Source organism: Babylonia areolata, chromosome 3 (genome assembly GCF_041734735.1).
Source record: "Babylonia areolata isolate BAREFJ2019XMU chromosome 3, ASM4173473v1, whole genome shotgun sequence".
Classification (NCBI taxonomy): domain Eukaryota; kingdom Metazoa; phylum Mollusca; class Gastropoda; order Neogastropoda; family Buccinidae; genus Babylonia; species Babylonia areolata.
In genome coordinates, this window is record NC_134878.1 from 16894578 (window position 1) to 16920691 (window position 26114).

General features: G+C 39.4%; 2 protein-coding genes across 3 annotated transcripts in view; one reads left to right on the forward strand and one right to left on the reverse strand.

Moving 5' to 3' along the window:
- Window positions 1–1578, reverse strand: part of LOC143279780 (post-GPI attachment to proteins factor 6-like) — a 27782-nt gene extending 26204 nt beyond the window's left edge. For both annotated transcript variants that reach the window (XM_076583936.1, XM_076583935.1), the window contains exon 1: window positions 1418–1578. In XM_076583936.1, the coding sequence (XP_076440051.1) occupies window positions 1418–1481 (64 nt within the window). In that variant the 5' untranslated portion in view covers window positions 1482–1578. The remainder of the gene's footprint in view (window positions 1–1417) is intronic.
- On the forward strand, window positions 1566–15468 carry LOC143279781 (mitochondrial fission regulator 2-like). The gene is made up of 9 exons (XM_076583937.1): window positions 1566–1693; window positions 2487–2679; window positions 3045–3146; window positions 5923–6062; window positions 8077–8369; window positions 9456–9640; window positions 10796–10917; window positions 12531–12711; window positions 13295–15468. The coding sequence occupies exons 2-9, from the start codon at window positions 2554–2556 to the stop codon at window positions 13394–13396; spliced, it is 1251 nt and encodes a 416-aa protein (XP_076440052.1). The 5' UTR covers window positions 1566–1693; window positions 2487–2553; the 3' UTR covers window positions 13397–15468.
- Window positions 15469–26114: the final 10646 nt, after the last annotated feature.

A 26114-nucleotide genomic window follows, 5' to 3' on the forward strand; every position in this document is an offset into this window, starting at 1 on the left:
GCACACAAAAAAGAACTATTACCATGGTAGTGTCTGGTAATACAATAGCTGTCTAGTTTTACTACAAAGTACAATGAAAAGGCTGTCTAGTTTTACAACAAAGTACAATGAAATTTTATACATAACCAGGATGTAAGGGTTTCAGTGCTACAGTTTCCTTTTAACCAGTATTTACTGTTCAAAGATTTCTTTGAAAAGATGTGGTTTCATATTATTAGGCAAATGATTGCAAAGCTGGAAACATATTCATTTGTATGACTTTGATCATTAATTAAGGACAGAGAGAGAGACAGACAGACAGACTGACAGAGACTGAGAGAGAGAGAGACAGACAGACAGACAGACAGAGACAGAGACAGAAAGAGAGAGACACAGAGAGAGAAAGACACAGAGAGAGAGGAAGACAGAGAGAGAGAGAGACAGAGAGAGAGAGAATCAAAAGCAGGAACCTCTGAATATAAGGGCAAGCTCAAAGTAATACTATGTTATAAACGTAACTGTAAAGGGCAAATCTTCCTTCTATAGGCGGAAAACAAAACAAGTATACCACAGGTTAGAAGAAGTGAATAGCTGTCATTAAAATAGATTTACAATACAATCAATAAAAGTTTGAAACAGGACATGCCTTTCTTCCTTCCGCTGATTTGAGTAAGTCAATAAATCCATGATCATGCCCTACTTTTCACTGACCAAAACTAAAAGATCTGCAGTTAACCCTTACTTAGAAGACCAAACAATTATAAAACATGCAACAAAAATGTACTAATATATCCTATTTGATTTACATAAAACTCAGGACAACAGTTGTAGTCTATCTCATCCCACCCCAGAGAGAGAGAGAGAGAGAGAGAGAGAAACTCACAATCCAGTCCCCACCCTAAAATAGGCTCTATCCTATATAATACTGAATAAAGGCATAAATATAATTACACAGGAAAAACATAAAAAGTCACACACACACACACACACACACACACACACACACACACACACACACACTGAAACCGAGAGAGAGAGACAGACACACAGACAGACACACAGACAGAGAGTTCTAAGCAGCGGTTACCCACAGACACACAAACTGACAAAATACATGTCTACGCAAACTGATGGACTCTAAGATATATATATATATATATATATATATATATATATATATATATATATATATATATATGCGGTGTACACATCAAATCACGTTTCTTATAGGTGAACAATGCTATGCATACGCATGATGCTGTTACACGACTGAGAAAGAGTGAATTATTGGGCGAATGCATATCATACTGATAATTCCACAGCTATTGTTGTAACGCTGTAGCATGGGGATGGTGATCGATCGATAATGAGTGAACTGGAACAATGACCATCCTTTAACTTGTTATTCAACCACTGATTAAATCAACAAATGGCTCACCAATGAAAAATCCACAAGCGTGGATCACGAAAAATATACTGCACAGGAATCGAAACCCTGTCATCTTTCTCGTCCTCCCTTCAACAGGGACAGGGCTCTCCTTCCTACTTTCTCGCCCAGCTGAAGTGAAACACAACGAAGAATCCAGGGCAAATCGTCTATCAGGCTAGCTTCCCCTGAACACGTTTGGGTGACCCCCCCTTGTCAACAGTCATTTCCGGGAAGCGGGGAATTCAAAGGATATGACGATGTCGCTCACTGTAGACTGAAGTGAACGTAAGTTTCGATTTTTTTTATTTTTACGTCTGTTGCGACGTCTTTTTTTACGTTAATGTATTCAGTTTCTTTATAGTAGCTTATACATACTAATAGGGACAGAAACTATTGTTTTTCTGGATGACTTAGTTTTAGTTTTCTAAGGTCCACGCACATGGAGTGTCAGGTAGGGTATTAGTCTATTACTCTGGATCAAGGACTTTGTCTCAAAGGAAACAGAGGGTGGTTGTGAATGGAACATCACAGCATGCAGATATCACAAGTAGTATCCCACAAGGTAGTGTTCTATGACCCTTCTTTTCCTGTTGTACATTAATGACCCACACACCCCAAAATCACCATCTCACCCCACCCCCCGCCCAACAGCTGATGCAGAGGCTTGGCATCATGTCAGTGCACGCTGAATCCAGTGTATCTCACACACACACACACACACACACACACACACACACACACACACACACACATTTAGTTATTATTATTTATTTATTTATTTGTGTAAGCTTATCTCATTTATTCACCTTTCTTTTTTCTTTTTTTTTTCCCCTCAAGGCCTGACTAAGCACGTTGGGTTACACTGCTGGTCAGGCATCTGCTTGGCAGATGTGGTGTAGCGTATATGGATTTGTCCGAACGCAGTGACGCCTCCTTGAGCTACTGAAACTGAAACACACACACACACACACTCACTCACTCACTCACTCACTCACTCACTCACTCATATGACATTATTGTTGATTATATCACACCAAAGACTGTGAATAAAAGTATTTTTAAAATGAATATGTTTCAGGTAACTCAAGAAAAAAAAGTTTAAGAACAGTTTTCCAAGCATCACCCATTCACTGAATGTGACAAGCATGGGAGACAAGCTTGTGACAGTGACGGATATTTTGGAGGCAGGACATCACAATGACAGAGAGGAGGATGCAGAAGATGTGCTGTCATGGCTGCTGGAAAACCTGGCCCGTGTCTTTCTGCACATGGTGAGAACTGATTTTGATTGACTTTCCACCCGCTTTTCCTTGTCTGTCACTGCTCATTCAGAATTAGTTCTTTTTCTTTTCAGTAGATAGGATTAAAATAGTGGTTTCATCATTGTGGGTTTATTTTTAGACTAGTGCCTTAGTACACAATAGCAGTGTCTCAATAATGAAATTGGAATTTCAAAAGAAACAGTTTAAAGAATAGTTGCTCTTTCTTCATTCCTCCACTCCATTCCTCGTTTTACTTCCTCCATTCTCTCCTTCCTTCCTTGTGCCTAAAGACAGTAAAGTGCACAGGCCTCAATATGTGAAAACTGGTGTGTGACAAGACTGCATCAAGTTGATATTTTGATTGCTCGTTTCAGCAACAAGGGTGGAGGAAACAGAAGGGCTTGAATCGCAGGAATTTTATTCGCAAAGTCTGTCACTTTTTGCCCAGCTTCAAGGCCCAGAGAATCCACCTTCAGGTGAGTTGTTTTTCTCTGCAGTTTGTGGCTGGTTGCGGGAGACAGAGGAAAGGGTGCAGGAAGCACAGAACTAAAGTCTTCTGGGGGTTATAGATTTTTTATTTTGCTGCTAGAGTATGGAACTAAATTAATGCAAAACACATAAAAACAGGATGGACAGGATTATATTTATTTGATTTAATCACAATGGTGACAACGAAAGGAACAGTAACATTGCAGTTCAAAGGTATTCTTGTGCATAAAGACCTGTATATAATTCCTGAGATTGACATTTTTGATTATTGAACTATGAAGTTAATTTCAAGATTCTTTTACAGACCGGTTTAGCTATTTCTGATGAGTGTGTTGAATGCAAAATGTAATAATAGCTATGACCTTTCCAGCAGCATGAAAATGATACCACTGTGTACCACCTACTGAGCTTGTGATTACAAATAAAAAGAAAATGTTAGAAACATGATAAAAGCAGAGTAACACACAGAAAAATGGATTACCATCTAGTGTCTATAGTAAATTTACATTTCCAGATATTCACATTATTTCAGGCTTTGCAATGAGTGCACAGTCACTGAAGAGCTGAAGTGTTTAGGAAGGGGAATAATTAAACTGTAGTTGTGTATCCTCCAAGAGTTTTAGGCTGAAGTTCACTGGATGGAAAAAAAGGAACTGCATCCTCTACAACAACAAAAAAAAGAGGAAAGAAATAGAAAAACAGCTGTTGCTTGTTGTCATGTAGCAGTATACCGACTTTATAAATGACCCTGGGAAAGTGAAAAACACATTTTATTTGCCCAATTGTCTGCATTCAGTCTGTAGAAACCATTGTGTGACACATTGTAGTGTTGGCTTCTTGTGTTTGGCCTGTTGAAGGAATTCCACCTGTAAGGTCTTCAGGTCAGTCACACAGAAGCCAGTGTGATATAAATTATAGGTAGCGATTTTATAGCTGTGTTTGGCTTTTTGGTTTTCCCCTCAAAATGTCTTTTTTGATCCACTTGTGTAAACAAAGGGAGTCTATGTTTTAACCCGGTGTTCGGTTGTCTGTGTGTGTGTGTGTGTGTCCGTGGTAAACTTTAACATTGCCATTTTCTCTGCAAATGCTTTGTCAGTTGACACCAAATTAAGCATAAAAATAGGGAAAAAAACAGTTCTTTCCAGTCATCTTGTTTAAAACAATATTGCACCTCTGGGTTGGGCACAAAAAGAATTAAAAAAAGAAGCCAAATTATATGCAAACTGAATTTACTGTTATATTTATATATTTTTTATTCTCTAAACTTGGCACTTTGATCTGATATTCTGACACAACAACAAGAACAGTCATTGTTATAATTTTTTGTTCAAACAGGAACTTCTTTTGCTAAGCATGGAAGTTTTATTTATTTTGCAAACGTTTTGGTGCAGATAGTAAAAAAGGGAAATTAATCTGTAATTAATGCTAGGGGACTTAATTTGCTTTAAACTGATCTTTCTCATCTTAAACGTTACATTTTGAAATTATACTCAATACATAAAAAGCTTGTGTGTTTTACTCTCAGTGTACATGGCTTTCACTATGTTCATTCGCCCAAGTGGTCTTTTTTGGAAAATACTAAAACCAATATGACGAGTGGATTTTATAGATCTATTGGCTGAGCCCGAAGGTCATGGGCAAAAATCAATTGCGTACACATATTTATACACATTCAAAGCGCATGCTCATATTCTTCGCGAACGCGAATGACACCATTTTGTTTCAAGTTGTTGACCTGCCCGTTCAATCCTATATTCAATGGACAATACACGATAACATGTGATGGAAAGTTGGAGAAGGAGACCGTTAAATATTTATTCAGAGAAAGATTTGTGAACGCCTCATCACTTACTGGATTATGCCCAAAATGCCATAAAAATATCCACCGAATCAGTTGGAATTCATAGTTAAAAATTGTAAACCATGTGAGTTAATGCCCTTGAATTGATAAAACGTAAAAATTTCCTGTCTTGACTTTTCTCATAAGTCCTTTTCACTTCATACGACATTTAGAAGTACATGTATTTGGCTCTACATGTTATTAGTTAACAAAATACTCAATTTTCATATCAACTTTAATACTATAAAACTAGAACGAACATAAAAGAGAAATTGAATTGAACTGAATCGTTACATTCCCGGTGGGTGTAACTAAACTTGTACATCTATCTAGATCTAGAGAAAACAGCTAAATGTTGCAGTGTGATTGCAGCGATAGCCACATCTCCTTTACCGCGGACTTAAAAAGAATTTTTTATTGCCCTTAAAGATTTTTTGAATGCCCAAGATACACCAGAATAATATGATTTAAACAGCGTTCTCACTGCGAATACCGCAATCGATTTATTGCCCTTTAAAAAAGTATGTTCAAATATTAAATTTTAGAACGCCAGTTAAGGAGCCACGACAGTGTAATGGGTAAGACAGTTTCTTCTCACCCGAACACGATTAGGACTTTTCTTCTTCTTTTTTTCTTTTTTTTTTTACCCAAAGCTTTATAATAACAAATACATAACACATTTTAATGATTAGATTTTTTATTTATTTTTTTTTTAGTGTATCACAAGTGAGTCTTGAAGGCCTTGCCTCTCTTGTTTTTTCTTCTTCTTCTTCTTCTTTCTCAGTTCTCTTTTAAAAAAAAAAAAATATATATATATATAGATATATATAGATATAACTTTTACAGTGACAGTTTGACACATAACTAAAATTAACTCTTGTGCTGTGGAAGCTTTATTGACGGACATGACTGATTGTACCCAGACGAACCTTCTGGGCAGTGCCCGTCTCACCAGCACCCGGTTTGTCAGCCTGGAGAGCAGTCTGGAGGATGCCTCAGTCAGCTCCTTCTCCATGGATGACGGCATCTGGGTGGAGGAGGATGAGGACCAACAGGTGGTCAGGTGAGAGGAACAAATGGGTGAGGGGATGTTGGGAGTGGGGAATGTGATGGGGCTGGGCGGGTTCATGTTGGCTGCAGATGGTATGTGAAAACCATGTCAGGGTTCCTAGGGTTACAGGGACCGGGGTGGTTTTTTTTGTTTTTTGTTGGGTTTTTTTGGGGTTTTTTTTTTTTTTGCTGCCTCTTCATCTGTACTGTTTCAGTAGCATTACTCCCACGCCGCTCATTCCGAGTTCCCCTTACACAGCCACACCTAGGTTTGTCTGTTACAGTCCCAGCAATGGTAGTCCACAGGGAGCCACCTATGTGTGGTTGGCAGGATGCCACACACAAGAGGAGACCCTGCACTACTGCTGAGTCACCTCATTGGTGTTCAGTAGTACCTGTTCTGATTTAGCATAGTAACTAAAGAAACCACCTATTAAAACCCTTCCTGACAACAATAATGGCTTAATTGCAGAGCCAGACTGGGTGAGCACCTCCACCCCCCACTCCCCCAAATGAGTGAAGTCCCTCCAGTGACAGCCCCCCATTAATCTGTTTATACTGAAGACTTTGAAAAGACTCACTCCAAGCACAGAGGAGGAGGGGTATCCAAACTGAGGTCACCATGACTATGAGAGCAAGGCATGAAATCTACATGCGTTCAGTTGGGACGTTTTGTTATATTTATGATGAAAAAGGATGAGGAGGATGCTCGCCTTCTCTGGGAATCGAACCTGTGTCCTCCCAGGCATAAGTCTGTGACACTATCCACTTCACCACAGCAGCTTGTATGGATTACAGGGTGATAATGGGGGGAAGGGGAAGTGGAGAAGGGTGAGATGCGGTTGGGAAGAGGGGTGTGTGTAAACCATGATGACATTCGTAGGGTTGTAGAAAATGTCAGCATGGTCATATAATTCTAACTTGACAAAGATAGAATAAGCTTGATAAAGTGAATTGCATTATATATATTTCTTTTACCTAATTATTGTGTTTGACCTTGACCCTCATTGAAGCTGTGGTTGAGCTGAGTCTGTCCCTTGAATAGATGTTAACTTGCCAACTTGTCTTGCATTAATATTATCAGCGTCACTGATATTGTGATAAAAAGAAAAACAAAACCACATGCAAATCTTAGTGATCTGCAAGGGATTTTGGCTGTGGAACGGTACCACTTTTTGAAATTAATACCTGCCCTTCAAGTTGACAAGGATATTATTGCAAACATAAAGAGCCATGCTTTCTCATTATAATCATCTACAATAGGGTAAGTTTATTGGATGAAAATGTGTTGTGTCCAGGATGTATTACAAAGCACTGTTATAAGTTAATTTAACATACATCCATTAACACTCATATCCACTAATGGATAACTTTTATTGCACAAAAAAATATGGATTTGTATTATTGTATTATGCCATAGGAAAAAGCACTGAGTTTGTGTGAGCATAATCACTGACCTGTACCTGAATGAATTTGATAGTTATTTGACATCTGTGATTTGCTTGACTGCCTTCTGAATGCCCATCTACTTTTGTCATTGGTGAGATCAGTACAGTGCCTCCCAAGATCGCCATCATGCACTGTATACCACAGACTTGAGGTAGATACAAACTTAAAATCCTGAGGTTTAGATCTTTCTCATTCTGAGAATGATAGAAGAGGTTTTGGTGTTCAAAACCTTGAGTTTCTGGTTTAAGATCAGATTAGTCAGGTCAGTTTAGTCAGGGCATTTTGAGGTGTGTAGATGAAGCTAGTCATTTAGAATCATCTTTGGGTCAGAAACTAAGATCAATCAATACAGACAGAACTGTGTTTGTTTTGAGGTCTTAAATGCCCCCCTCATAGCTGAATGGGCTATTAGATTAATGAATTTCATTTACATGATTTATCATTGGATAAAGTCGTATGTAAGATACATTACCCTCACCCCTCCCACCCCCCATCGCTATTACGCTTTAGGAGTCCTTTGCTTCACTTTATTTTATTTTCAATATTTTTTATATTTAGCACACCCTTTCCTTTTCCAGGGCGGGCCGCACCAAGTACACTCACTTCAACCCCACTGGTGAGACCAACACCGCACTGTGGGACCATACAGCAGATTTTGCTGACAGCCATACCATGCACCCCAGCGTTGTCAATCCCACACATGCTTTGGAGCGCAGTTCTACGCCACTCGATTTTCTGTCCGGGGTTGGGGAAACCTCTCAGCAGGCTGACCCAGCCACGATGTTGAAAATTTCCATGATGGAAGACGAGCTGGCAACACTGAGAAAACAGATCGCAGATCTGATTTTGTTGCAGGAGACAAAGGCATCTGGTGAGTGGGACGTAGTGGTAGGTTGCGTTGAATGAAACATGCATGCAGTTAATTGGAAGTATTTTTATTGTTATACAGATTTACAGATTGGCATTTCAGTGATTTTCTTTTAAAGGGTTTTTTCCCCATTATTTTACTTTGTGATATGTACTTAGGTTATGACACCGTTGGATCTTGGCTGCAAACTTCTCAGTATTTCTGTCACTCCCTCCTAAGCAGTCATAATCTTTCCTCAGTCTTTGAATTGTTTCCTGCCAGACATAACAGGAACTGTTCAGTGGTGGTAATTTTGATGCTTCCATTTTTTGTCTGTTGCAACTTTCAGGGCCTTTTTTTTTAAGTTAAGTTTTCTTTTCCACCAAAGTATTCATTGAATCAAGTAAATATAAATTACACCTGATGAAGACAAGTTCATGTTAGGCTTGCTGGTGTGTATATATGTTTTCATCTCTCACATGCAGCATGATGCTCATCCATTACTGTCAGCTCACCGGTCTCCCTCCTTTGAGCAACCTTTTGAACAGCATGGGTAGGACTTAATTTGCAATTTGCCCCTCCCCCTCACCCAACCCTCCAAGTGTTTTTGTAATTTGCTTGAGACAGAATCACCTGAAGGTTGATGTGGCATGACTGCTGAATGAACCAGGAAAGCATGGGAGTTAAGTACTTCCGGTTCATTACCATAGTGTTTTCTTTGCTAAGACTGTCTAAAACAGAGATGACATGCAAATATGAAAGTTATCAAGAGCAGCATGAAGAAGAAGCGGATGTGGAGAATGAGGAAGATGATCTGCAACGAAAGGCTTCATTCTGGGCTTACAACGTTGATGCACCTGGTGCTGCTTTAGGAGAACAAGTGGATGTAGGGAATGAGGAGGCTGGTCTTTAATAAAACTTTTCATCATGGGCTGACAATGTTGATGTACCTGGTACTGATTTGTGCATTGATGGCAGTCCCACTTAGTGGAACAACAGAGAAGATGGTACTGTCTCGGCGGACATGCGTTATGAAAGATATGTTATTGAAAATAAGATTACATGTTTCGATTTTTATTCATTTGAAATTTGCTTTCCTTTTTGTTTCAGAAGCCCCTGCTACAAGTGTTCCAGCTGCCTGCCCTCCTCCCCCTCCTTCCTGCCCTCCACCACCACCACCACCCCCTCCACCTCCCCCACCACCTCCACCCCCACCTCCACCATCAGCACCATTGTTTGGCAGGACAATGACTGGCTCACACGGCACAGGTTCACTGTGTGACATGTTAAAACAGGTGATTTGTGTGTGTGTTTGCAATATGTATTTGTTTCCACTTCCCACTATTCCATGGATGGGAGTATTTCTGGGTTTTTTGTCTGTTGTTGTTTTTTTCATTAAAAGAAAAATCTAAAGAAAAAAACTCATTTATTTTACTTTTTTTATATATTGAAATGCACACTTTAGCTAGGAGGTCCCTAGACCCTAGCAGCAGATGTTCCAGAATTACAAAAATCAGTCACTCCCACCCAGATATATATATATATACACACACACACACACACACACACACACACACACACACACACACACACACACACACATGCATATATACATACATGTGTGCCTCTTTGCACACTAAAAACGAACACCCTCATTCTTTTTCTTTCTTTCTCTTACTTTGTCTCTTTCTCACCCCTCTCCTTTGTGATTTGCAAACAATAACATTTCACAGAAACAAACCTAGATACTCTCAGCTTACTCTTTCAGGGAAATATGTTCAGTTTCAGGGGATTTTATGTTGGTAACTTTACAAAGTATGCAGATTTTGGAGTTTTATTCAGGAAGCTGATTTTTTTTTTTCCTAACATGGTTAAAATGCTTCTTTTTTCTATTTCATTGAATTTCTTCAACATGGTAAACATTTGTTGCTCTTTTGTTTGTTTTTGTTTTTTAATTTGCTTTCTTACTTAATTTCTTACTGATAATTTGAATCATAATAACCAGTATACTTCCCTGCAAAATGCCAGTTCTCTTTTTGTATGCTGTATGAATATTGATGTATAATTCATCCAGATTAATTTGAAAGAGGGGAAGGGTTATTCACCCTTGGTTTCATCCCTGACATCTGTCAGATTCTGAGCGTTGCATTGTAACTCAAAGGTGGCGTTTAGAGCGCTATTCCTTTCAGCATCACTTGACTGTGCCCGACTGGTGTTGCCAGGAAAGGAAGGGAAACAGGCCTTCTTGCTGCCTGCTTTCTGTTCATCTCAATTTTGGCTTCTTGTCCATGAGGTGACACATTTGATTCTCAGTTCCTGTTCATACCAGAGTACAGCCCATTTTTATGTCTTTATTCTTGGAGAAGAAACATTCTATGTGCATTGTATATGTTTTAGCCAAATAAAAAAAAAATTCTGTCTTACCCATTTTTGCCCACATTGTCCATCAGGTATCACTGTCATCAGTGTCTGAGGGAGACAAGGAGGGGGCCAAAGAAGGCAAATCAGGAGTCGTGGACATGGCTGCCGTCCTCAAAGACTTGGGCAAGGTGAAACTGAAGCCCGTGAAGAGGTTAGTTGGGACAGGAAGGTTCCCTCTGCCCCACTCCCCTCATCCCTTTTTTCTTTCTTTTTCAACAACAATTTACTTTTATTATAAATCAGAAGAATATGAAGAATGAATAATAAATTTTTAAAAAAGTTTAATTCTGCTGTCAAATGTACATGCAATTGTTTTATGTTTATTTATCAATTTTGATTAATGTTTCTGATAGAAATCATTTCGGTGGAATGGGATTGTGATGATGCCCATCATATTGAATGGATAGTTTGCAACAAGTTAGCACAATTAGCTGGCTTAACCCATAAGCTTTCAGACTACGGATAGTTGGCACCAAGTTAGCACAATTCGCTGAATTAACCCATAAGCCCTGGAGTGCTAGATCACATAAAGGCTTTGCTGTGTGCTTGGACACGAGTGATAAGAATTAGCATGATTTAGATTATAACTCTATTATTTTGGATCATGAAACTGTGATCATTGTTGATATTCTTAAACATTGTCAAACAGAAGAGTATTATTTCATCATGGAAATACTGCTAATAATTGATATGCCGCATACTAAATCAAAATATAATGAATTACAGTGGAAACAGTCAACATCCAAAGACGATACACAGAGGGAGGGATGGGAAAGAGCACGGACATGTAATGAATACCAGTCTACTCAGAATTCGACCTAATTACATAAATATTAGAATGATTCACCACTAAACATTCTTTGATGGTAGCTGAGATCAGTGGGGGGGGTAACACAGATAGTCATTCAGTGATACATTACCATGCATTTGTTATGAGTTAAAGCTCATTAGGCCATAGCAGTCCCTCATACTGCACAGTGAAATTGAAGTCAAATTAGATTGAGCCCCATGTGAGACAAGGTGTTGGTCTCAGGTTGTTCCCCTTAGACTGTAAAGTTTGAGAGATTGACAAACATATATCACAATCATAACATATGTAACAGGCATACAACAAGGGCTGTGTAATGCTGATTGTCATAATGCCATGGTGATTGAACTTTCTTGAACAGTAATATAATGTGGGCATTCCGACATGTTTGTTTTGTACATCTGGCTACAACTCCTAGTAAGGCATGGTAGAAGCCAGGCTTTCTGCAGTGCCTCTGTAAACATTACAGATCCGGATTACACCTTAACTCACTTTTAAAAGTTGATTTATGTACTTCAGGAATATATCATGATTTGTAATTTGTTTAGTTCTGAAATACACTTTATTTGTACAAGCCTGGAATACATGTTAATTGTGTGGGTCTGAAATACATCTTAGTTATACATTTGTGCAGGTCTGGAGTGCGCTTTGATTTATGCAGATCCACAATACACCTTAATGTGTGCAGATAAGGAATACACCTTAATTTGTTCACATACAGGACATACCTTGATTTCTGTTTTTTTCTTTCTTTTATTTGATTTATCCAAATTCTTTTTCTTTTTTTTTTTTTCTTATTCCATTTTAATGTCGTTCCCCAAGATTTACTTGAATGTTTGTTTGTTATGTTGATCAAACATAATGCCGATGCATCAGTACCCACACCCTGAACAACATGACTTTCAGGACATAAGGCAAACATAAGTTAAACTGAACTCCAATCGATGCCTTAACAGGTCACCAGGTGGAACGCCCCTACAGTCGCGCCCCAAGGTAGCTGGCACTGACCCAGCCTCCATCATTGCAGAGGCGCTGAGGAAGAAGTTCCGCAACAGAGTGCCGCATAGTCCTGACCCAGACGAAAAGGAGAACGAGAATCCTGACTTTGATTCTCCCGAGCACAGTCCTCAGATGAAGGTATGTGTGGTCTGTTGTACATACCATGATTTATATGTGTTTGTTGTGTCTGTGCGTGTGTGAGAGAAAGAGAGAGAAGTGGGTTTTGGGGGGAGGGCAGGGAGGGGGGTGTGGGGGGGGGTGAGGCAGTAACAATGTACCTTTTAAGTATTTAGTGTTTAAGAGTGAGAGAATTAATCAATTAGGATTTTGTTGTTTTTCTGTGTGATCCAATCTACGTAATGTTGATATTCTGTGTAGTATTATAGGTATGCAAAAACAGGGTAAAATTCTCCCATTCTCATATAAACAGGTGTTTTCTTTCAAAATGTGAGGAAGTGTCCATTAAGAAGTTGTGGGCGAGCCTTATTGACCTGACCAAGGAACACATATATAATTTTTTTTCTTTTTTTCTTTTTGTTTGTATGCACGTGTCACTTAAAAAGCTATTCGTCAAATGGAGAACTACAAGAGGAGTGATGAAAAATACTGTTAACTTGATAATCATGTGCTGGTCACCGAGTCTAGCTGTGCGCAGCTCATACCTGTGCCTACCATTCAGCTAAGCAGACAGTGAATCACAACCACCTGGGTTTCTTTTCAGTTTGGTCAGCACATGCTACGACGCACACGGAAACGGCTGTCACTCATCGAAGAAGGGAATTCTCCGACCTCCTCATCTCCATTGAAAGACAGCAACAAATGAGCAGTCACCAGATACATTACACAAACAGCTTTCCTTTTGCTCTCTGCCTTGGCATGCTTACAGCTTTATGAGCTGCTCAGGTGGCAGGGGAAAAAAGGAAGAGCACTCTGTGGATTGTTTTTCTTTGTGTTGAAAACGAGGATTTGGGAGCTCCAGAAGTGTTGGTCATTCAGAAACTCTGCTTGAATTGTATCCACTCTGTTTTGTTGGGGCTAAGTTAATGCTGCCTTGCTGTGTAAAGGTTGCTTAAATTATATCCTGTGTGTGTGTGTGTGCACAAATGACTATGCATATGTGAATGTGCAAGTGTGTACTTGCATGCTTTGCGCATTGTGCAGATCGAAGAGTGTGTATTGGTTGGTGAATGCAGATAACATGGGCTGTGCGTATATGATGATCTGACGATGAGTGTGTGGACTCTGAGGCAGGGGGATGTTTTGTGTTGGCTCCAGACTTCATGTGAGTCTGTAAGCAAGAGATGAATATACTGGACCTCTGGTTAGACTTGCATGTGTCTGTGCCAATCTGCTTTTATCACATATGATTATAAGTAAGTGAGATTTTGTTTTCTGTTGGTGTTTTTTCATATCTGTTTTCCTTATGTTGATTTGTTTGGATATTTGACCTTTTGTATTTGCCATTAAAAAAAAAACCCATGTTTGATGCTGTTATGGACATAAGAGATTTGTGCTGGGTGATCCCTCATTTGTGTGCCCCTCTTCAGCTGCTGTTCACTGACAGACAAAACTGTGTGTTGAACAGAGGGTCAGACTGAATGCATGTGACACCTCATTTCCTTCTGACACCCTTCTGCTCTTCACTCCTCTTTCCTGTCCCTGTCCCAACCAACATGTTGTGGTGGTGTTTTTCTGCAATACAATACAGCACAACACAACACAATTCAGTTTTGTTGCTTAGGTTTTCAGTTTGGTTCTGTTGTTTTTTGTGTTTTTACAAGGTGAGTGTTTGAAACTGATTGCTGTATGATCCTACTGTTGTCATTGGTCTTCTGGTAGTGACTGGTGTTTCTCACTGCAGCCTTTTGTGTTTTATGACTTGTACTTCAACTCTTGTCTGCCAGCGTCACCTGTGTATCCACAGCACAGTATTTGACGCTGCAGTTGGCGTGTCTTTACTGTGGCCACCAGTCAAGTGAACTTTTTTATGCTGTAAACTTTTGAGTTTGGTGACATTTTGCTTTAATGTGTGCAATTAGACTTCTCATTCACAGCTGTGAATGTTGTAAGGACATTTTTCAAAGGAAGATAATGAGAAGGCATGCTCACTCCAATACTTCCTTGTACTTAATTACATGACACTACCATTCTGAATGTTCTGACAGGTTGATCTGATAAAAGCCTTGAATGGTTGATTTGTGAGTTCTGATAGGAACTGGCATTTGGAACCATGTTCACTTGTACATATGACCACAGCAAACATGAAAATAAGAAAGAAATCCATGGCACTGTAAATGTGACAATTTATAACTTTAAATCCATGGTACTGTAAATGTGACAATTTATAACTTTATTTCCCTCTTTGAAATGTAATTTCAGAGATATGAATGTGTATGAATTATCATATATACCTCTGTGAAGGTGTGTTGGTGTGCTGTCTCCACAAATGGAAATGCCATTTGATCACTTCAGGGAGTCATGTTAGTCATGTAACCATTCACTGGGAATAGATCAGTAAACTTCTTTGTGTGTGCTGGTTAACTCTCTTTGTATGAACAACAAAAGAGGTGACGATGACAGCACTTCACTGCTGCTGCTATCATTTGGGGTCTCTATGGGAGGAAAGGAGAAGACTGGCCATCCAAAGTGAGTTAATTCATGGTTGGACAAATGTACTTTTACTTTCAGTGGATTGCTTTGCTCTGTATGGTGAACCATTTTGTCACAAAAAAATCGTCCTCAGAAAATGGTACTTATCAAACAGATTTCATATAGCTTTTGTTCTGCTAAATGCACAATGTATCAACAATTTTGCAGTGTTTCACTGACATTTCTGTGATAATGATTGATGTTGAGGGAGTAGGGGGGGAAAACAACAACAACAACAACAAAAACGGTGAAAAAAACAAACTATCTGACACAGGGATAAGTGATTCTTTTATATAATTTTTGGGGTTGGGGGGGGGGGGGGGGGGGGGGGGTGGGGGGGGGGGGGGGTAGTTTTATTATGTGTTTAGGGAACCAAACAATTCACACATTTTAGTGCAGGTTGCACAGGTTTAGGCCTAGGTTGTGGCAGTGTGTTTCTCACACTTTTTCAAAAGGAGCCAAACAATTCACACATTTTAGTGCAGGTTGCACAGGTTTAGGCCTAGGTTGTGGTAGTGTGTTTCTCACACTTTTTCAAAAGGAACCAAACAATTCACACATTTTAGTGCAGGTTGCACAGGTTTAGGCCTAGGTTGTGGCGGTGTGTTTCTCACACTTTTTCAAAAGGAACCAAACAATTCACACATTTTAGTGCAGGTTGCACAGGTTTAGGCCTAGGTTGTGGCGGTGTGTTTCTCACACTTTTTCAAAAGGAACCAAACAATTCACACATTTTAGTGCAGGTTGCACAGGTTTAGGCCTAGGTTGTGGCAGTGTGTTTCTCACACTTTTTCAAAAGGAACCAAACAATTCACACATTTTAGTGCAGGTCTAACCTCGGTTGTGGCAGTGTGTTTCTCACACTTTTTCAAAAGAAATGCAGTTCTAAATTTGACACAAGTCATGCAGCGATGGTAGCAGTGGTTACAGCTATCTTTGAATTGATTTAACATGGCCCCAAACAATCTTCTCACCCAGTTTTGAAATGTTTCGTAAAATAACATTGTGAGAAGCTGCTACTTGGGCTTTATTTTCTCCTGTGAAAGGCTCTTGATTGTCTCTTGGTTTTGCATTGTATGTCTAAGGAGTCCTTCATTGGCCATCATGATTAATGGTATTGTTTGTTCTTGTTTCTGGTATAAGTGAAATCAGCGCTCCACATGGAGGATCTTGGCAACGTCAGAGAAGTGTTTGGAGGCTTTGTTAACTGTTTATCTCTTCATCTTCAAATGCATGTAGCGTTATGTTCTGAGGAAGATGGCAAATGACTTCCAAACTGGGTTTAGAATGGTAAACATTTTCTGTGCCTTCCACACTGTGGGGATGCGGGGGGGTCTTTCAGTATAAATAGCATCCCTGCCTTCTGGAAATTCTGTGCTAGAAATTTCCTCTTTTCTATCACTCTCTTTGTTTATGCCTTTTTTCTTTCTTCACTGTTGTCTCCTTTTTCTGCTTTCCCAGTCTATTCCTAAACACACTTGTCTGAAACATACCCCCACCACCTGAAAATATATACAGACAGTTCTGTTCTGGATATGCAATTCCTGCTTTGAAAATTGATAAGTCATATCATATTGGAAAGGGCTTCTCAATTTTTACAGCTGAATTAATTGCCATCCTTATGGCATTAACATATCTAATTGATCTGCCCCTAAACTTGATTAATGTTTTATTTTGTGTCGATTCAAGATCAGTTCTGCAGTCTATCAAATCAGGTTGTACGAACATTAATTATAATATCATTTTTGAAATAAGATTTTTGATTCACTGTATTCAAATGAGAGGAACTAATATTGGAATGTGCTGGATTCCCTCACACTGTGGGTTTTTCTCTAATGAACGTGCAGATCATCTTGCAAAGCTTGGAGCTAAAAACGCTTTAATGCAATTGAACTTCCTCATCGTTTATCATCATCTGAAATGTGTAATATTGTTGAAAGAAATATGCAAAATTCCTTTCTGTTTTTAGAAGTTAACACTTCTGCCTTATTAAATGCTAAAAGAACTGGCAGGGCTGTTAAGAGCATGGCATTTAGGTTATTACTAAATGCCCCATACACAAAATATCGTGAAAATATTGAATGCATTTGCAAGGGACGTTTAACGGTAGAGCACGTTTTAACCTGCTGTTTAGTAATGAAACCTTTTTTGCCTCCAGAAATTACGGAACACGTGCTGCCAGTTTCAAATGTTAACATTTTTTGGAAAAAAGTTATATATTTCAAACTATTCTTTATTAAAGTTAGCTAGTTATGTGTTAAATAGTCCAGTTGGTTGTTTATTGTAGGTCCCCACATGAACCTCTTTTCAAAAAATAATCTCCAGAAGTAGTGCATACTTTTTTTCTTTTTTTTTCTTAATCCCACTTCCCCCGTCCCGCCTCTCACAAACACCCTTCCAATATTATGTTTTTTCCTTCTCCAATCACAGACACTCACCCTCTCCATTTTAGATTTTGTACTCTATCTTTTCCACATTCTGTTCTCTCTCTCTCTCTCACTGTCTGTCTGTCTGTCTCTCTCTCTCTCCCTTTCTTAGCCCCCTCCCCCTTGACCCCCATCCCCCCCACCTCAACCGCCCCCCTTTTCATTCGAATATACAGAAATGTCGAGTTCTAATTAATACTAACAATCATCATTATGATAGGAATCAGTGCCTGATGGGTTAAGAGTGAAGATTTTCCCAATCTTCCAGGGCAACAGATGTGCAGACCTGCTAGTGCCTGAACCGCTTTTGTGTGTGTGTGTGTATATATATATACATACATATACATATACAATAGTCAGTCATGTCCGACTATGACCATCAGAACAGCAGAGAAGGCAACTGCTGTTCAGACTATTTGGGCTAGAATTTGATTATAGTGTCTTGCCCAAGTTATATCCCCCACTCTCTCGGCCAAGAGGGTTTTAGGACAGTCGGCGTTGGGATGGTTCCCAAAGGCCAGCTAGCCCCCAAGGCTGCAGCACTAAGAGCCAGTGCAACTTCACAAAAGACTAAGCTGTAAATGATTTCCCATTGACTGGAGAAACCATTGATAATATAGCTCTCACTCTGCTGTTAGCCCAAATGTAAACTTATGTCAGTCTGTGATACAAGCCGAGTGTTGGGCTTGTGTGTATACACATGCTAAAGATCAAATACACACAAGATCCCATACTTATTGTCAGCGTTTGGTGGGTTATCAAGACAAGAACATACATGGCATGCAACCCCCACCCCCCAAGAAATGGAGTATAACTGCAAAGATGCCAACTGTTATGATTTCGCCGTATTTTGTTGCAATCCATCACAGTTTATTCCAATGTTACGCCAACGTCAAAATTGTTCAAATGAGTTCATTTTCGACTACATAGCATGGTCACATGTTTTCCTGTCGTAACATTACCCAGACGCTTTAGACCTATGGATCATGAGGCCAGGGCAGTCACAACTAACCTTGGTCTCAAGTAATGATGCTTGGCTTATCGCGTGTGTGTTCACATTGAAACGGCATTGAGTGGACCAATCAGCTTAATCGTTTGCCTGAACAAGAGAGAACATGGCTTTATCAAGTTGGGTCTTGGTCAAACAGAGTCTGTGCCCGATGGATTAAGCTATGGAGTGCAAGGAAGGAACAAGTGGCTCAGAACACAGAAAGTCAGTCTTGGATTCCGATTGTGAGAAACAAAACGAACAAAGACCAGGGAAGCGGCACAGTGTGACTTTCACAGGTCTGCCAGCTGTAAAGAAGCAGTGGCAGGAACAGAAGTTTCACCAAACGCACACTGAAAAACATCAGTGCATCATGCCCTCCATTTTGGGGAACTCGCATGCTCGTTGTATGCCTTGTAGATAAAATGTATGTTTGCTGATGTGGCTCGTAGTCTGAGTGTTTCTACTAAATTCAAAATGTTCCTGCAAAAATTTCCTGATTGTTCCTACAAACACCTGACAGGGGTTGGCATCTCTGTAACTGCCTGTATGGTGGTAAAAATAGTCATACAAGTAAAAGACCACTTGCATATTATGTGTGAACATGGGAGTCGCAGCCCATGTGTTTAACAAAGAAGCAGCCGTACCAGCATGTGAGTCTTACTGAGCAGATGTGATCTCTTTGGTCTTTTTTAACCTGTGATGTGTGGTTATATGGACGATTCCCTTCACAGCAGTCCAGCAACCAGTGGTGTTCCTGCTGGAAAATGGAACTGGACAGGACACATCTTGTGGGGTTACGTTTGTGTTTCATTCTTTCTTGTTTCTCTATTTCATGGCATAATCTTAGTTTCACACATTCTGACACCCTACACTTTGTGGGAAAATGAATGATATCCACCAGTTAAGATGGTAGAGAATTAAAAAGCTAAGAATGTAGAAAGTTTAAAAGAGTATGATGGTCTATTTAAAATGCTTGTGTGTTTTTTTGGGGTTTTTTGGGGTGGGGGTAGGGGGGGGTTGTTGTTGTTGTTTTTGTTTTGTTGTTTTTTTGTCAGTGTTCAATTAAAAAAAAAAAAAAAGAAAATACATAAGTTACAGATTCTAAAGGAAAGGTGTCATAAGATAAATGAAAATGTGTTTCCCTCTGGGTTGTTTAAAAATGCAGTACCTGTAATATTGGAAATCCAGCAAATTCCATGAAGATGATGATATACTGAAAAATAAAGATAAACAAAAGGCTGTAGACAGTTTGAGCTGTGATGCTGTTTTGGACACTACCTTCTCCACAATATTTTCTCTCATTCTTTTCACAAGTTTTACACACCACTCCCATGCTGTAAAATACTAAGTACATAGTTTTAACTATGTAGGAAAAATGTTTATTTGTTTTTACAAACTCAAAGGTAAAATAATGAACTGTGTCAGGCTTCAAAACTAAATCAAGTTTTAATGAATATTCTCATGACGTTTTGCAGGCGTACTTGTTGTTTTACAAGATTCTTCTCATAGTGGATTCTCAAGACCTGACCAGTTCTTTGGGGCTACATGTTGGTCAGACATCTGCTCTGGAATCCTTAATCCAACCTTTTTTTTTTCTCTCTTTAAAAAAAAAAAATTCTTGTAAAGCAGGTATATGAATTAGTCTGCATGCTTTTGCACCATGAAACTGGGTGGATTCATCCTTGTGAAATCTGAGCTAGGAAGATGGTATTGCCTCAATCAATGGTCAAATTCTCATGGAGGAGATAGAAGCCACAAGTGCAGTGTTGAACATGAGAGAGAGAGGACATTCTAGGCAAGTGCTGTGCTCGTTTTGAATTCCACATCAGAATGCTGCCTGATGGGTAGTTTTGCTGGTATAAAAGGTATCATCACCTTATGGAAATTATGCAAATTTCTCCTCATTTACATTCTGATTTTTCTACCTTCTGTGTGGATTTTTTTGGCGTGTGTGTGTGTATGTTTTTTGTTGTTTTGTTGTTGTTTTTCCTTAATTCCTTGTTTCTGCCCTCTGGTTTAACCATGCGTGTTTTAGAATCTTTTTAGATAACCTAGCATATGTGAGTTTATCATTTTTTCTTCCTTTTTTTTTTTTTTAAATGATGACTGCCCTTTTCATGGAGGTGCCATGGTAGAATTGGTTTGGAGTTGGATTTCTAACTCAGAGTTCACCGGTGTCTGAGGCCCCATTTTGGTATGGTGTTGCATCCTTGGGAAAGGCACTTTATTCTGAATTTCCTCACTCCTCCTACGGTTGGGGAAATTTAAAACATGGAAGGAGAGGACTGGGCCCAGCCATCCTATGCAGAGCCCCAGACAGTGCATATGAAATCAGTGTCCTGATGGCTGTAAAAGGTTATGGAACCTTTAGCCTTCACCTTTTTAACGTTTTATATAATCTCTCTTGGACATGTGTGTATGTAAGCAACAGACGGTGTAAAATGGCACTGCACTGAGTGATAAATAGAAATGATAAACTTGTCCAATTTAGTGTTTCAATTTCACTTTCAGATTGTTTGTGCGAGATTTGTATGCTGTTATTGGATATCATGTACAGGCTTGATTGTTTTGACTGCAATTTGACAAATGCTTTTAAGACAACACACCCTGCAGTGGTCCTGTGGGCTAACTGGTTCACCAGTGCTGCTTTTCTTACTGTGCAAAATTATTAAACTACAACAGAACTGAGAGTAAACTCTGAAGCTAAAAAGATATTCTGTCTTCAGATAGTCCTTTATAACCATGTCTCATTTTTTTTGTCTTTTTTCTTCTTTTTTTTTTATAAAGTGTTTCTCTGTAGTTGGCAATTAGGATTCAGATGCCTGAAGTCTTTAACGGTATGGTGACCCTGTCAGTATGTTGCCTCCCTTATTAAGACACATGTTTGATTGGGGGGGGGGGGGGGGGGGGGGTATGATCTTGCATTGGAGGTGTTGAAATTTACTTTAGAAACTCTCTGTAGACTTTAAATTACAGATCATTATTGTCTGACGTTGAGGTTTTTGTTTCAGCCTCGAGAGATGACCTGTTAACCATTACTGTTATGTTTTGTTTCATTGTTTTGATTCATTCTGCCATATCTTGTGGCATAAGCTTGGTGATGTGTTTTTTTCTCTCTCTCAAATTGTTTATATGTTCTTAAGACAATTGCAGTGTGCTTTCTTTTCTTTTGTACTTGACTGAGTAGTCACGAGTTAAAAATCAGTGTCATCATTATCAAGTGCAGCTGACAACTCTGGAGACACTGTTACTGTTGCTAGTTTAAACACACTTTACAGAATATGCAAACAGTAACCCTTGATACTATTTTATCGGTTTTGATTACTGTTGCTAGTTGAAACACACTTTTACAGAATATGCAAACAGTAACCCCTGATACTATTTTATCTGTTTTGATTATTTTTCCATTCATTAGCTCATTTCACTTTCATCACTTTGAAACTAATGATGCATTAAAATCAGAAAATGTTGGATCTTCTTTCTTTCCCATTTCACTGTCTTCTCATACTTCACCTGTTCTGAAACTTTTGCAGTGTTGAATTCAGTTCAAGGTCTTTATATGTATATGAACACAAGAAAATGTAGACAACTCTGTATCTTCCTTTCTTATTTTGTTATATGTTCTGATATGAACTGCTTCACCAAGTGCACAACAAGAACAAATAAAGCAGATCTTACATGACAGTTTCATTTGCTCACTTTCTGGCAAAACTGTCAAGGATGTTGTTTTTTTTACTCTTGCCAAACTGGTTGATGCTGAATGAATTACTCCAAAGGTTATTGCTGTCACATTTATTATGGTGCATTATATTTGTAAAGTTATTTTGTTGTCTGATAGTGGATGCATGTATTTTAATATTCAAGTGCTAACATGTTACTCATGATTATTTTGAAGGCGAATAAAGAATTGAAATCATTAGTCTCATATGATCTGAAGCAGTTCTTTATATTCCTTCATTTTATCCTCATCAGGAAGGGTGTCAGAGTAGTGAGGGGGGACTTGTGACACAACTGTACACTCAGTCATAGAACTGTCTTCAACTGTTCAAGTTGAACGTTTTTGTTACAATACTGAAGCTATTTTTTTGTCTGTCAATATCTTCCATCCATGCTGTAGCAGGAAGCTGTGTTTGAAATAATGTTATTGATGTCCGTAGCTACTGTTTTTGATGTTGATAACATTTGGGGGAAATGTTAATATTGAGTACTAAGGTAACGGAGAGTGATGAAATGAGTTGAACAGTGTATAATAATCGGTGTTCATGAAAACTGTATTGAATTTGATTACAAAGAAATTGTCACAACATATTTCTCTGTGTGAAATTCCTGCTGCTCTCCCTGGAGAGATCATGTCACCACAGTTCAGCACCACTCTTCTTTCTGCAACTAGTGCAAGTGTAATTGTTTTATTGTCATGACAAGCACATTGTCTCCACCCGTGTCTAGCCCCAAGGGCCATGATGCATTGGCTAACACTGTTCATTCAGCTGAAGCCAAGAACCCACAGCACAAATTGGTCTCTTTACGCAACAAAGGCTTTGTTGCAGTTCAGTTACTTACTTCAATGCTTTTTTGTGCTGAAATTATGTCATAGGTAAAGTCAGTATTGTTAGATCTGGGATCTTTAGTTGAAGTACCAAAAATTCATCTGTATTACTTGTTAGCTGTATGTTTTACTTGCATGAAATGTTTTGTTTAAACACACATGTGGCCTCTGTCTATTTCTCTCAGTGGCACAACACACAAACACAATCTTACCATCCTATTCTCTCTTGTCATTCTTTCCCTCTCTCTCTCACACACACAGGCACAACTTAGTGCTTATTGTATAATTGAAAAACAGTATTGTTGACAACAAAGATATTACCAGCAGAGATTCAACAGTCTGGATGATTTTTTCCAGTGATAAAGTAAGCAAAAAATATTTTGTCTGTCTGTTGCATTCCTGCTTCAGTTGAGGAAGAATCAGACTGATTTTTGTTCTCCCATGGGTCAGGATACCACAGAGGCATTGACCATCCTCACGTTTTTATTTGTTTGGAATAGAGAAAACCAATCAGCTTCAGGAGGCTTCATCCCTATACCTCCATCAGGGGTGTGGTCCCCTGGACCCCCATTGTGGATCTTCTGTTGCCTCCAGACCCCTGTCTTTCAGATCATCACAATTTCTTCATCACATGTCTGAACAAAGTGTATTTTTCTACAGAATTTTGCCAGGGACAAGTCTCTTGTTGCTGTGGGTTCTTTTGTGTTCACTGAGTGCTTACAGGGCCTCAGTTTATCATGTCACATCCAGGCTACAATGTCTACTGGAGGGGAGAAATTTCTGAGTGTGTGATATCTGATTTGACCCCGCACACTTAGATTCTTTCGCTTCCTGGGTGTACGTATTACCACTCGCCCTCCTTGGAAGATTTATTCCATGTTCTATTTTTAGTTCTGAAGTAGGTTTATTGTTAACATAGTGACAGTCCTGATGTATCACATTAGCAGTCAGCTGGGCTACAAACAGTACGATTTGATTTGATTTGGATATTCTTAAGTGTCATTTGTTTTGTATACAGGGAACAGCACTGGACTTGCGAGAGTATGTGCGAGATTGTACAAACTGTGACATTATTGTTTGCTGGAGTGAAGGGAAATGGTGAGAAAAAGGGATAGTGGCAACTGGGAAGGAGGGTAAGAAGAGAACTTGGTGTAGGCCTTCCTTTCTTTTGTCTACAGTTATATAGCTCAATCAACACAGTGCATCTGGCTTCCTTCAAGTAATGGCCAGGCTGCAGACAATGCGTCCAAGGCTGTGTTCTGTCTCGCCAGCAAGTTATTTTTTCTTCTGTTTGCATTGATCTTTTACTTTTGTGGCTCAAACAGTTCCATTTTGCCTTAGCATTAGAATCAACTTATCTTTCATCAAATTTTATTGTAATGTTTATATATTTCTGTTCTCACGTAGGCTGGGATATTGAAACTGTGCTGGCCAATTGTGGTCTTGGCAAGATGTGTCATTCTGCCTTAAATGACTGCATTTTCGAGAGGTGAAGTTCCACTGTTTCCCAACCATCTGTCTACATCTACAGCCTCTTGTTTGCCCACCATTTGGAATGAGACTGATGAAACTGAAAGTAATATTTTTTTCAGGATGGAGGATACTGAAGGTTAACAGTTGCCTGATGCACCCAAAGTTCTCCAAGGCTGGATTTTAGTGTGGAAATAACCATCCCTTTTATTTATACAGTTGCTAGCTCATTTCTGGTGGTGATTGAAGTGCAGACGCTCAGGTAAGATGTTCAACACTGGGACTCCAGGCCCACTCAACCATTTAGTTGCCAGTTTGACCCCAACTTTTCATCCAAGTCTGGAATTAGATATGGGTGGTTCCTGGTCAGTCACCTCCAGCTGCCTTTGGCAGACAGTGATGCAAGCAGAACAGAACTTTTCTGGCTACTAGGTCCACCTGGAGGCCTAGGTCCTGACCTGAATCACACACCCTGTCTTCCCCAGGAACTCCTGGTATTGTGGGAAGGGGAAGGAGAAAGAATTCCTGGAAGCTCAGCCTTAGCTAGCTTCCCAGTGGTTGGCATCCTGGAAACCAGCCTCTCAAAACAGTGCCAGCAGTCTGCCATTCTGGGTCCAGTCCTCCACAGCCCTGAAGATGCCTCGGGAGACTGTCTGTCTGTAGATGTGTCTGTCAATTAGGTTTAGGAAGGTGTCCCCTATCCTCAGAGCCATTTCACCATTAGACCTTGGTGTCAACCTCCCTTTTAACACCACATCAACCATTTTCATCAAATATTTGAGTGGTCAGGTCAAGTGATATGAGTGGTGCCGCTACTAACGCACAGTCTTTGGTTCTGTGTGTGTACTCCCCCCTCCCTTCCCTTTATAAAATTATGTTAATTCTACAACAATTTGACCAAATAGATGACGCCAAAAAGGGGAGTTCTTGAACTCCATTTGACTTTATTAGGGTGTCATGTACGTATGAACAAGCAGGCTGTCTTTGCTCGTTGCAGTGGTTCTCATGGAATTTTGTGATCCGTAGCAAGAAGAGAGTCAGAGAACCAGGCTTTGACACGACCAACAGACCTGGAGGAATCTGGTGAACAGTTCAGTGTGGCATCCTAACAACTCTTCTCAGACTAGGGATAAGAACAGCATGAAGAATGGTGAATGTTCAGTTCAAGAGGAAAATTTTGTTGACGGCCAAAATTATTACACTGATGGTAGTTTGCAACCATTTTACAAACCATTTTACATTGTAATGTGTATGAAAGACTCCCCAATTACAAAATGTTTCATTTCAAAACAATGAATCTAGCACAAGCTAATCAAGCAGAGGCACAATGCAGTTGAGATCATTGGTTTATTGTAAAATCTGGCTGCTGAAAGAAATAATGAAAATGATATTGGGTTGTTTTTGTTATGGATTTTCATGTTGCAAATTCTAAACAAGCAAAATACAAAATGTTGGGTGG

Coding starts and splice junctions, on each gene's coding strand:
- LOC143279781 (XM_076583937.1), top strand. CDS start 2,554: ATGGGAGACAAGCTTGTGACAGTGACGGATATTTTGGAGGCAGGACAT. Junction 8,370..9,455: donor GCAGGAGACAAAGGCATCTG/GTGAGTGGGACG, acceptor TTTTTGTTTCAG/AAGCCCCTGCTACAAGTGTT. Junction 10,918..12,530: donor AAACTGAAGCCCGTGAAGAG/GTTAGTTGGGAC, acceptor ATGCCTTAACAG/GTCACCAGGTGGAACGCCCC.